Genomic DNA, 12,235 nt, shown 5'->3' with positions numbered 1-12,235 from the left:
TATTTTCAAAGATCTCAAATTTCCTCCAAGGCAAAAAAACCAAAACAGAAAACAAGAAAAAAGTCCTTTTAGTTATCTCTGTTTCTGGTTATCTTTAGCATTGATCCTTTTAATTCTACTTACGGACATGTTATTGAGGGAGTTCAGAGGTAGTAAAAAAAAAACCAAACACCACCACATCTCTCTCTTTGCTTAAAATTAACCAGAATTCTACAGCAAAATGAAAATTTTGTATTGGCAAGAGATTCCAAATGAACTAACTGAATACTGGCTGGTGCTGCTTTGTTTAGGTTTCTATCCTGATTTTGAATACAAACTGACTAAGTAGTTGTTAGTGTGTATAGGCTGACCTGATAATTACAAAAAATAATTAGGTAGCTTGCTGCTCAGGTGGCAATGAGTCATGGTGTCTCAGTATTTTCAGGTAATAAAAATGAAGCTCCATGAGAGATTGACATGTCAGAAGAACAGATGCGGAAGCAAATGGGTAAATGAAAGAGTAACAAGTCTCTAAGACCAGATGGTGTATATCTAAGATTCAGAAAGTGTTTAAGAATGTAGCAGCTGAACTGTTGACAAAAATAGGCACTCTCATTAAAATTAGTTACTATGCTAGAAAAGTAGAGCAAATGTACCTAAGTTAAAAACAGGTTGCAGCAGGAGCCCTGCAGTTAACGATCTATCAGTATTTCCCTAGAACTAGTAAAATTAGTTGGAAAAAAAAAAGTTAACCCACCTCAGTGAACATGGTAGGACAGAAACAAACAAGCAGGATTTCTGTTAAAAAAAAAAAAAAAGGAAGTTCCTCCTTGATTAAGGTGTCTGGATTCATGGATTTAAGTGTTAATCTGGTTTAGGGCCAGGATCAGCCTCAGGACCTGTTCAGCACCAAAGATGCAGCTGATAACACAGGAATTACCTTACTAGCTGTGGAGAAACCACAGAACCCAAAATCTTTTCCAGCTTGCTGGATCCAAACATATGGCCCAGTAAAGTCCAAACACGTCTGGGGAGATTTGTTTGGCCATCTTCTCTTCTTGGTGAACCAGAGCACTGGGGCACAATGTGACAATGCAAATGCTGTATGGCCCACCTGTAGCCAGAAGTCCGTGCGCCCAATTGTCTTATTTCTGACAGTGAATGACCAGTAGCTGATGTCCGGGAAAACACTGGAGTTGGGGCAACTCCAGGAGGGGACAGAAGTTGGGCAAGTACAGGGTGGTATTCTCCCAATTCCCAGTAATCTGACATTTAGGAACTTCCTAATCCAGAAGTTTTATGCGTATCATAGTATTAATAGCCATGCATGGACTTTAGTTTCATCATAATTTTTTTCTAATTGAATAAATTAAATGAATCTGTTTATAGTTCCAGCCTCTTAACAGTTCCACAGTTTAATTACGTGTGGTGTGAAAATGTACTTTCTCCTCTTTAAGTTTGTTGCTTGATAGTTTCATTTTGGTATTCTAGTTGTTGTATTAGGAGAAACAGTAAATATTAGCTTTCTTTTCATTACCTTAGCCCTATTCATGATTCCATACATCTAGATCATTTTTTACCCTGTCATCTTTTTTTCAGAATGAAGAGTCCTTGCCTATTTATTTAAATTCTTGAGGAGTAGTTGTTCCTTACCTTTGCTCAGCCATATCTGTGCCTTTTCTATTTCTGCAGCATGTCATTTGCAGCATGAGATGCTTAGAGTTGTATGCAGTATTAAAAATGTGGGTGCATACTAATCATTTAACAGTGGCAAAATAGTTTTCTATTTCCTGTTCGTTTCCCAAGAAAGCTGTTAACCTTTGAATTGTCATAGACCATTTCGTCTGGTCTGTCCTTACCAGGTCTTCTGGTTGTGCATCCTCAGGCAGTTTAGATGACCTCCTGCTGGGGATAGCCCCAGGCTGCCAGCACACATCTTGCAGGGCAGCAGAGCAGAACCAGCACCCTGCAGCTCACGCTACACCCATGCGCCCTGGAGAGATGCTGTGTCTCTCCAGAGACAAGGGAACAGGGATGCTTTCAGACTGCCCATTCCACTCTTGGCATAACTCACGGAAGGAACATCTCTAAGGACCAAAGAGGAAACCTGTGCCAGGTTGTCACTTGGAAGGGTTACGTACAGGAGCACCATTGCAGCCAAAAGCATCTTGTTCAAACAATGCTAAGTGAAAAGAGCCACCTGCAGATATAACCAGCACGGCTACAGCACCCGCGTCTGTCTGTCAGCTTTCTGAGACGTGTTTCTCTGTGCCTGGAGATCCTTCTCTGACAGTGCTGACTGAACAATGCCTGCAGAACAGAATCTGTAATTCTCAAGTGGCCTAAATTTCCACAGCAGCCAGGCACAAGAGGGCCTGGTAAGGAAAAAGGGCAACCGCTTTGATGGCTGGCACCTCCATCTCCCAGCTCTGGCCTGCAATGCCATTATGTAGCAGAGAAGCAAGATGGAGCACAGGTTCATGTAGCACATGCAGATCCATCTCCTGTCTGCGCCAGGCAGTTGCTAATCCAGTCTGTGAGTATGTCAGATGTGGTTCACATCGGGTTTGTCCCAGCTGCATCCTGGCAGCATGTAAAACACCACATTTGCAAGGACTTGCTGTCAGCCAGGCCCATCTGTTTGCCATTCCTGAGAAGAGTAAAATGCTGTGGGAATCCATTGAGTCACACTGGACTTTCTTTGCTATTAGAGGAGCACTGTTACTTCTATTATTTTTAGGAGACAATAGCCAGCTAAGTTTCTGCTGGCATTACCTATCAAAAACTAATTCTTTACCACCAGCCTCTGACAGCATATATCTACCTCCTAATTAGATGCCAAGTTTCAAAATTTCCTGGATGGGCTAAGAACAGAGTTGTTTCTAATGATGGATTTGGGTGGTTTGACAGAAAACACTATACACTTGGGAGTGCTTGAGGGCAGCTGCTGCAAAGAGAGGAGGGAATATTTTTTGGCAATGGCCTAAACACAAGGACAAAGTTTTCTTGTCCTCAATAAACTCTGTGTATTTGGGGTATTTTGCATGTCTAGGACTAGGTATCTTCTGACAAGGTATCCAAAGGCAAGCGTCTAAGCTTTTCCTTATGTAGATTCAAGAAGGACCCATCCTATGCATTCCTGCCAGCTTATTCAATGTCCTGGGAACTAATGGGCTCTGATAATTTTGGGCCAGTCTTCTAGGCTTTCTTTGGGGAAGGGGTATCTGGGGTCATTAAAGATCAAAGGCATGCTACAGATCTTACCAGTTGCTGGGCTTCCTGCTGCAAGAAGTAATTCAGGCCAAATATGCCTGCTCTTCAGGCAGCCAGCTTCAGGACCAACAAACCACCACCCTCCCCTCCACTCCCCCACCTCACCCCTGCCCCTGGGAGGTTATCAGGGTTGGGGCTATGACTTGCGAGGTAGGTGTTATATACCACAGGGCACCTCAGGCACCGCTGAATGTGGTTGTGCATGGAGTGCTCTGCTGGTGGCAGTGGCGTGGGGTCTGCATTAGAGTAGAAACACAGATGGTATCAGAAGGGAAGTGAATAGCGTGGGGTAAGGATGGCTTGGGAGCCGGATGCTGGTCTAAATGGATTATGTGTCTGATCTTTGTGTCAGTTCCAAGGTTCTCAAATAATATAACCTCAGAATACACTTTTTGTCAAAAACAACTGTGGTGTGTCGGTGGATTTTCCATATAGGTTAGTTTGTACTGAAATTCTAGGAAGTTAAAGTCCGTACAAGAAAATTAAGTGATTTCTGAAGTCTAGTCCATGTAGACGTACACACTTAGATTTTTAAGACATTTATGCCATTGTAACACAAGGAGACCCATAAAATGGCATCATTCCTTCTGCTCCCTTTGATGTCTCACTGTTTCCTGAGAGGCAGTGAAACAGACTCAGAAGGCTCTGAGGCTAATACAGCCACGATCCCTGTAATAGCAGAACTGCTTAAGCTTCTTTTCTTATCTGATCAGCCTGTTTCAGTACGTTCCATTTCAGTATCTATTAATTTTGAATTCCTTATCTGTTAAGTTCCATGTATAATGTAATAGTCCCTGCAATAACAACAGTATATTAGCTGTCAATCAAAACATACAGGAAATGTTAATGATATGTTCAAACAAAGTCTTACTTTTTAAGAAAATATCTGTACTGGAAAAAGATCACAAAATAAACAAAAACAAACTGTCCAGACAAAAGCTGTCCATCTAAATACTCAGCTAAAAGATTGTAAATAATTTTTTTAACGTCAGTCTTAGAAGATGGCTTTTTTGTGTACCACAGAAATGGTTTGGATGAAGGTGCTGTGAACTTAAGGCAAAATTAGCAAGTTGGTTCTTGTCCACAGAAGCTGCATGCCTAGACACTATTGGGTACCTTGTAAAACTATTTGCAGTCTAGCCAGCATTCCTGTGGCCCTGACCCTAAACAAGGTTGATCAACCACCAAATTTTTATGAGATGAAAGAACAGTTGTTCTGTATAAAACAAGTTAGTGATGGAAAATAGGAATGAATCACAGAAAATCTCCCAGAAAAAAGGGTATGCTAAAATGAAACGGAATATTAAAGCATTCACTTATGTTAGTTTCTGACTATTTTTCTCTGTAAAAATGCCTGCGCAAGAGATAGCAAAAGTTTGCAAGAGATAGTAGTAATGCTGTGCCACCAAAAGCAATGCAGGCTACTATGGTATTTAAACCACCTCATTTTTATGAGTGTTTGTGCAGGAGTAGTTATCAGGGGAAAACAAAATGCAACAGTAGGTGGAATGGGCCAGACAGGTCTGACAGCTCTTGCCAGACTCCACTTCCTGATTTATAAATTTGTATCGTTAGGATATATGGGATTAAGGTCTGTGGGATTCAGGGCTTTCTGTCCAGATAAGGGAACTAATTCTTCTGAAAGCAATCTGGTAAGTCAGGCGTAAGTATGAGCAACTCCCTGTGCTTCGGGTCATCAACAAAATAGTTGATACTTCTGTTAAACTTCAGACTTGATACCTCACAAACTCACGACCTGATACGAGATTGCTGAGCAACTGTGCCATAGGGAACATTACTAGCCTTATTTTCACCTGTACCATACTGATCTTGCCACCTTAGATCTTCCCAACTAATGTGAGCTTTCACATGACCTTGCATATTGACAAAACCTACTTATTCACATTTCCCTGACACTCAGCCAAAAAGATTCTTTATATTGTTTTTATTCGATGGGTTTTTATCTCTGAGAATCTGATCAGCCTATGTAGTAACAAGCCTGCTGGAAACAGCTTCTATAGAAAGAGAGGAAGAGACAGAAAGGTAAGCAGGAGATGATCACAAGAAAACAACAGGGCTTTTGTACATGGAAGACGAGTATCTGCAGCTTCTTCCCTAAATGACAGGTTCAAGGCAACTGTGAAACTGCAGAAGTCAGGAAGCCTTGTGTGATTGTATGGTGCGAGCCTGCTGGAACACTGCAGCTCTTCCTCTCTGAATATCCCTGTCAGTGTCATCTCAAACTGTAAGGTTTTGTTCTTTTCAGAACAGCAAAAGAAAAAAAAAAAAAAAGATAACAAAACCTCTGAATCTGTTTAAGATGTACTTGCATATGTCCAAGATTCTTAGATTTTGGAAGTAAATGTATCTTCCAGGGTGTTGACCCTATTTAGAAAGGAGCCGTGCTTTGACAGAAAGAATCAAACTGGGCAAATAAAGTCTTTTCTGAAGGGTGTTTTTTTCCTCAGTGCCTGTGACCTTCTGACACTGTGCCAAGAGGTCTGTTTTTTCTACACTATTCCTACTTAAGTTTTCTTCTTTTGCACAGAAGGAGTAAGCCTCAAGCTGCACTAAGTTTAGAGTTGTAGGCTTGTTAAAAAATCAAGGATTATTGTAATTTATTTTAGAAACACACTTTATGCATATGGTTTCTAATTTAATTTCTATTATTATTTTAAAAGTACTTATAGTATCCAATCATATCTAGTGACATGCAATTTGGGACATATTGCAACATTCTTTCGTAAGACATTTTAAAAGTAACATGACATACCATTGCCACAGGTGTCCATTGATGCTTGAAGTGTGTGTCTAAATTTGAAGTTAAATGTCTGTGTATGTCAGTGGGATGTGCACATGCTCGGTATCATGAAAAATTGAGTTGTTTGTCCTAGGCAATGAAATATTTGGATAGTCATATTTGAAAATTTTGCCCAAAATGCATCATTCTTCATATCATATGTAACTGTATAGTATAAAAATAGAAGGCTTTCCCTAGAAAAACTTGACATGGTGCTGAGCAGAAAGGGGAGGTGGGAAAAAAGACTGGGCAGACCTTGGTAACTCTATTGCAGGTTCTGATGTGGCATGGAGTGGAAGAAATTACAAGTATTTGAGGTAAAACACTCATCTCTGCACAGTAAAATAAGGAAATAAGTGGGAACTTGTTACTCATTGGGCACATGCAAAGTAGAAGAGGCTATAAGAGAAATAAAGTCTGGATGTGCTTTCCTGATAACAATAGCCTCTCTCCATAGTCTGCAAAAACTGGTGTGAAGGTGAATTTCTTACCTGTGCATTTTCTTCTTCCCCCGATTGTGGGAACTGCTAGTTTTTATATATGTATGTAGCAGATTTAGTCCTCTCACTATAAATGGTGAGACCTATGTAACAACCTTTGCTACAGTTTCAAAGCTAAGTGTGTGAGTGTACAGGGAGATGAGATGCCTGTAGGATGGAAGAGAATTAGTGCTATATTGTCAGAAAACTGGAGAGGAATATGAGAGGGAGGTGGGTGAGGAAAGTATAAGAGGAGGTGGAGTGCACAATATTAAATTGTAGTACTGGGGCTGGTCATTGGGTACCCTGCACCTGTGTCTTTTGACAAATTCCAGTGATATTTCCTGAATAATATATTTAAGCAATGAGACTTTGCAGTGCATGTTCAGCTCTACTGTTGGTTAAGTGTCATTCAGTAAATGTGCTGCAGTAAGCCTGCTAGACAGTAACATAAGTCAGTACAAAGGAAAATGATAATTTTTTTTTTTTCTTGGTAGCTCATTCGAGGAGGTGTCAGTTCAGCATGGCAAGGAGAGGTGGTAGGGATGCAGGTTTGAGATCTCAAGGAGCGCAACCAAGTGCAGCTGCCCCAAAGGCTTTTACAGAGTTGCATACTGCTGGCTCTCTGCATTTAGGAGTGATGGGATTCCTGCCTACAGTGCAGCTAAGAACATGTTCATTACTGAATAGACAAACTAACTGCCTAATAAACAATTTCATGATGAATTTCATACCTAAATACTGAGCACTTAAAAAATGAAGCATCTTACCTTTATCTATGTGGGCTACAAAAGCATATGCTAATAAAAAATGGAGGTGGGTGCAAAGCCACAGCTTTGGCTGAGAAGCAGAGCAGCTCCGGGAGTGAGATTCCACTCTCTTTGTGGGATGTCTGCTGGTTCTCCACTGGGCCACCAGTGCCTCAAAGATGAATAAAAGGAGCATAATGGGAAGTTCTTGCCATGCCTCCTTTCCTGTGCACCATCCCATACGTGGGCAAGTGAAGAGGAGGCAAAGCACAGCGGCTGCCAACTTGTCTATGAAGGGGGCTTCCTGTATTGCTGTGAAGCTCTAAGGCAGCACTGGCTGCCTTTCAGGCTCAGAAGATACCAGTGATGCATTGCAAAGAAACTGTACCTACGGTTCTGTAGGACTGCGGTCAAGGCTTTTTGATAGTCATTGGGGAACAAGAGACAGCTAGGCACTATTTAGCATTATTTGTTTTGAGTAACACTTTCTGCTTACTGGCAGAGTTGGCATGGAAACTGAATCAGCACTCATTTTTTAAAAGGATAGTCCATTCAGAGTGAGGTTAGTCATCAACAGGCAAACCAAAAAGTCTCAGGCTGCAGCTGCTAACACTTATACCTTGCTTGTGAATAGACAGAATATTCAAAACGGTAGCAGTCATATTACCCCAACTTTTACGGGAAAAAAAGTGCATCTATTGAGAATTATATTATGTGGTTTGGGTGTTGGGGGTTTTGTTTGTTTGTTCAGTTTTTGTTTAAGAGGGTAGAGTTATTTAATTATCTGAAATCCACAGCAGAATTTCTAGAAGATGCCTTACGTTTTTATGGATCAGTTGAATTTAAAGAGTTAACACAGTTCATATAAACAGTGGTGCTTGTAACATTGTGGTGGAAAATGGCATAATACTTGAAAGGCTATAAGCTTAGCACTAGGGATCTGTGAATGTATAGCCAAGATGGAAGCCTACACAGCATGCCAGAAATGGGATTTTCCATTACTTTCCCTTTATTGATGATAAAATTCAAGATGTGCTTATTTCCATCATATTTTTTTTCCCACACACAAGGACAGAAACAAAGAAACGGCTGCTGGTTTTCTGCACCTACTAGGCTGAGAATGTATTGATGGCTAAATTGCTGTTCACTGGCATTTCATAAAGTGCCTGCTGGCATCCTGTTCTCAGATGCAGGATGATAAATGTGTATTTAAATCTGAAAAGTTTAATTTCATCTATAACCTTTGACTCCTGGCTTTTTGTATCCTTAGAATATAGACCATACATACCTTCTTCGTTGATACAGGATCTTGTTTACTTTACAGTAACTATTTACATTCAAGGCTATAATACTGTTACCAAACTGATGAGGACACCGATTTCTCTTTTCTTTGTGTTTACCAAGCAGATAATCTAAGTGACGCCCTGAAAAAGCTGAAGATAACAACCACTGACAGCAGAGCTGATAGCTTGGAGGGATGCTTGGACTGTCTGCTTCAAGCTCTGGCACAAAACAGTAAGTTGTATGGACCTTTCAAATTTTAAATCATATAATGAGATCAGTGAATTAAAATGGAGGTAGTTAAATGTGGCAGAAGGACTGACTGAAGCGGTAGGCTGCTGTAGGCTGTTCTGGGTTTCGGGGTTTTTAACCCATACATCTGTAGCATTCAGGTAGCATCAAAGACAGTATCAGTAAATACCTGGATATATGGAACAGCTGTAGTCCAGTCCTTTTTCTGATATGATGAAGTAGAACATTTACTTCTCCAATTGATCACTCAAGAAAAAAAGAACAGGGATGGAAAATTAAGCCTGATAGGATGGGGAGAGGGATATGGGAGCTGCTTGCTAATTCTGGTTAAAAGAGCATAGTTCCCTGTTTGTAATGTATTTTTCCTCATACTTCTGATCACATATTTCTTATTTCCAGTAGTTTCAATTAGCAGAAATAGGCTGGATATCCAAAGATGGTCCAAATTTGACATGTGGTATGGTAACAAAAATAACTTGAGAATGGAACAAGATGTCTTTTTCACCAAAAGCTGTAGAATGTGTGTCCCCACTTGCACTAGGCAAAAAGGTATGGTAAATGAAGATGACAGCTTATAAGACTTTTCCAAGTTAAACTTTCTTAGAGCTTCAGATGGTGGCAGGAGAAAAATCTGTGTAAAATTTCAGGTCAAAAAACTTGTCAGCATAGATACAAGCCATGATTAGAAATTCTTTATTTTAAAAAAATGTTAGTCCTTTGTAAATATCAATACACTCAAAAGCATATACTATTAATAAGTCTTGTTTCTCTTCTGTGATGGTATTCTATAAATCACAGCCTTTTGGCTTAGTCGTTGTAAAATAATTCATGAGGTTTTTCACAATAGAATATAAGCACCATCCATATCAAATCAAATATGGTTTATAACAGTCTCTGCATCTAATGGTAGTGGGTTTTTAATTCTGATTAATTTGCAAGGAGATGTCAGCCAGGAAATAATAAAATATTTGGGTTTTAGATCAACCCATTTTTTGAAGATGCTAAACCATTTTTCTTACGAGTTTATTTCTAAGGTATATCCAATACTTTAATCCAACTTCCAACTTGATTTGGTATTTCCAGTACTTTTAAGTCTAATACTTAAACGCTAAGTACTAAAAAGAAGATGGTATGAAAAATGACAAAGCACTTAGTGTAAATAACAGAGTTTATCATTTTGCCTATGAAGGTCACATAGCTATGTCACAGAACAAGTTCGGCAGATGCAAAATAATTTTGACTAATATACAGCAAACTTACCGATGCTTCCTTGCAGCCAGATTACTCTCTTCCATCCCAGTCTAGGGCTTTGCTCTTCCTTCCAAAATCTTTTCTCTTCTAGTCTCGTAGCTGCCAAATCAGATAAGCAGATTATTAGGATTTTGACATCTCTCATTTGGGCAGTTTTACAAAATTTAGCTATGATCCCTCTACCATTTACCATGTTCTTTGTGTGTAAGTCAGTAATATGAATATAACCCTGCTGAGCTGCCATATGATATACATCTCAACATATTTTCAGTCACCCAAAATTGAGGGCAACTAAAATAACTCCTTGAAAATTAGATGGGTTAGACGGGACAGTTTTTCAACAGCTTGCTTGTGATTTAGGAGCCTGTATATCAATTCCCTTTCAAGTGAATTAGACACTTCAATACCTATGCTTTGCTGAGTCTTTTTGGACAACAGGCTTTAGTTCTCAGGATAGTCTGATGATTTGGAAGAAAAATGCTCATAGGAGACAGGTTTGTGTTTTGGAATAAATTTGCGAGAACAGTAGTACATTCAAAAGACTTCAGAGATTATGAGGTAAAATGCACGTAATAGATTGATTCAACAAATAGACATAGAATCAGCTTTCTAAACGCTGCAGTGTTTGAGTTATTATTGGGCTACCAGTATGTTATCACTGTCCTTCCTTTGACCAAAAAACCAATGAATGTCCTTCCTCATAGTTCACATCCATCCAGTTAACATCTTAATATGGATTTTATTGATTGAGTGATTGATTTTTAGTTACAGTGTGTATTATCATATATATGATATATATATAAAATATCATATAGATATGGGATACACACTGTACCTCTGTGTCTGTGTATAAATTATTATATAATAATAATTAGAAATCAGATTGTTTATATAAAACTACATGTTAATTGTAACAGAAATAATTTAAATAAGATTTCTCATATAACTATTCTGCTGTCCTTTAGTATATTCCTATGTGTATGATTATATTAACGAAGTATACATTCTGATTATAGTTCAGTAAATCATCATATTAGAGTAACATTAGAAAAATACGCCATGCAAGGAATAGAGTTTATTTTAAGAGAATTCTATAGGACTGTGATTTCATTGGGAGTTCATGGTGGTATCGTAAGTCACAGAACTTAAAGGTTTTTTCACTTCATTAAGACTTTGAGATAAAAACATTGTTTTATCTTATATAAAATTTAGTATGTTGCTAATACACCAATGCAACCCACTCCCATCTACTGCCAGCCAAAACCGGCAGTTAAACCGTTGTGTTAATACACATTGAGATTTTTAACATTTACACATTGAGATTTTTAACAAAGGAAATAATAATTTCCGCAGCTTCAATTTGGGCATATTGCATGTACGTGTGAATGTTTCAGAGACCATTACACTGCTTTTAATTGCTGACTGCACGCATGCAACATAGGGTTGTGGTTGCTGCAGAAACATAAGTCAAATTCCTTAGTCTCTAACAATACAGTGACAATTGCAGTTCCATTTACTTTGCATACAATCTTTTAACTTTTTATTATGTTAAAAGATCACAAGCTACTTTCTTCCCATATTGTCTACCATATAGAAAGGGATGGCAAAGTTATGATGAATACTGTAGCTCTTAATTTCTTTTTATGTAATCTGCTGCTTTTTCTTTTGTTTTTCACGCTCCTCCTGACAGCTGATCTTTTGATAATCCCAGACAGGCTGTAGTGCCCTGGAACATGATATCTCCTGTCTGGCTTTACGAGCTATTCTGCCATTTGTCACACCAATCAAATTAAGGTGTATGCACACACACGTGCTATACGACACAAGGGTGAATCAAATAGTTTGCTGAATGTGATAACTGCTGGTAAATATTTGGCAAGCCAAATTCAAATGGTTTTAGCTACTGTTTGTCTAGGAAGATAGTTGTATAGCCCTTCACATTTGAGACCTGGCTCTGAAAATCCTGCACAGATGGTTTCTTTAGAAGACATTGTTTGGAGAGACGTATATTCCTATTTATGCAGATATTTTAGTTCTTATCTGTCACCAGCACTTCTGGCTGAGGCCAGTCATCTATGGACTAGCTAGCTTGAGGCACTAGATAAAACTGAGGACTTTAGGATGAAAGAGGCAACAAGGACAGAGGAATAAGAAATAAGCATGCATTAGAA

General features: G+C 39.0%; 1 protein-coding gene across 3 annotated transcripts in view; it reads left to right on the top strand.

Moving 5' to 3' along the window:
* Nucleotides 1-12,235, top strand: part of RAP1GDS1 (Rap1 GTPase-GDP dissociation stimulator 1) — a 106,095-nt gene that overhangs the window by 29,523 nt on the left and 64,337 nt on the right. For 2 of the 3 annotated variants that reach the window (XM_052775740.1, XM_052775759.1), the window contains exon 2: nt 8,685-8,795. In XM_052775740.1, coding sequence (XP_052631700.1) covers nt 8,685-8,795 — 111 coding nt within the window. The remainder of the gene's footprint in view (nt 1-8,684; nt 8,796-12,235) is intronic. The other variant, XM_052775751.1, reaches the window with a different exon arrangement.

Source organism: Harpia harpyja, chromosome 2 (assembly GCF_026419915.1).
Source record: "Harpia harpyja isolate bHarHar1 chromosome 2, bHarHar1 primary haplotype, whole genome shotgun sequence".
NCBI lineage: Eukaryota > Metazoa > Chordata > Aves > Accipitriformes > Accipitridae > Harpia > Harpia harpyja.
Note: the sequence above shows the minus strand (reverse complement) of the source record. Positions and strands in the feature narration are given on the sequence as shown.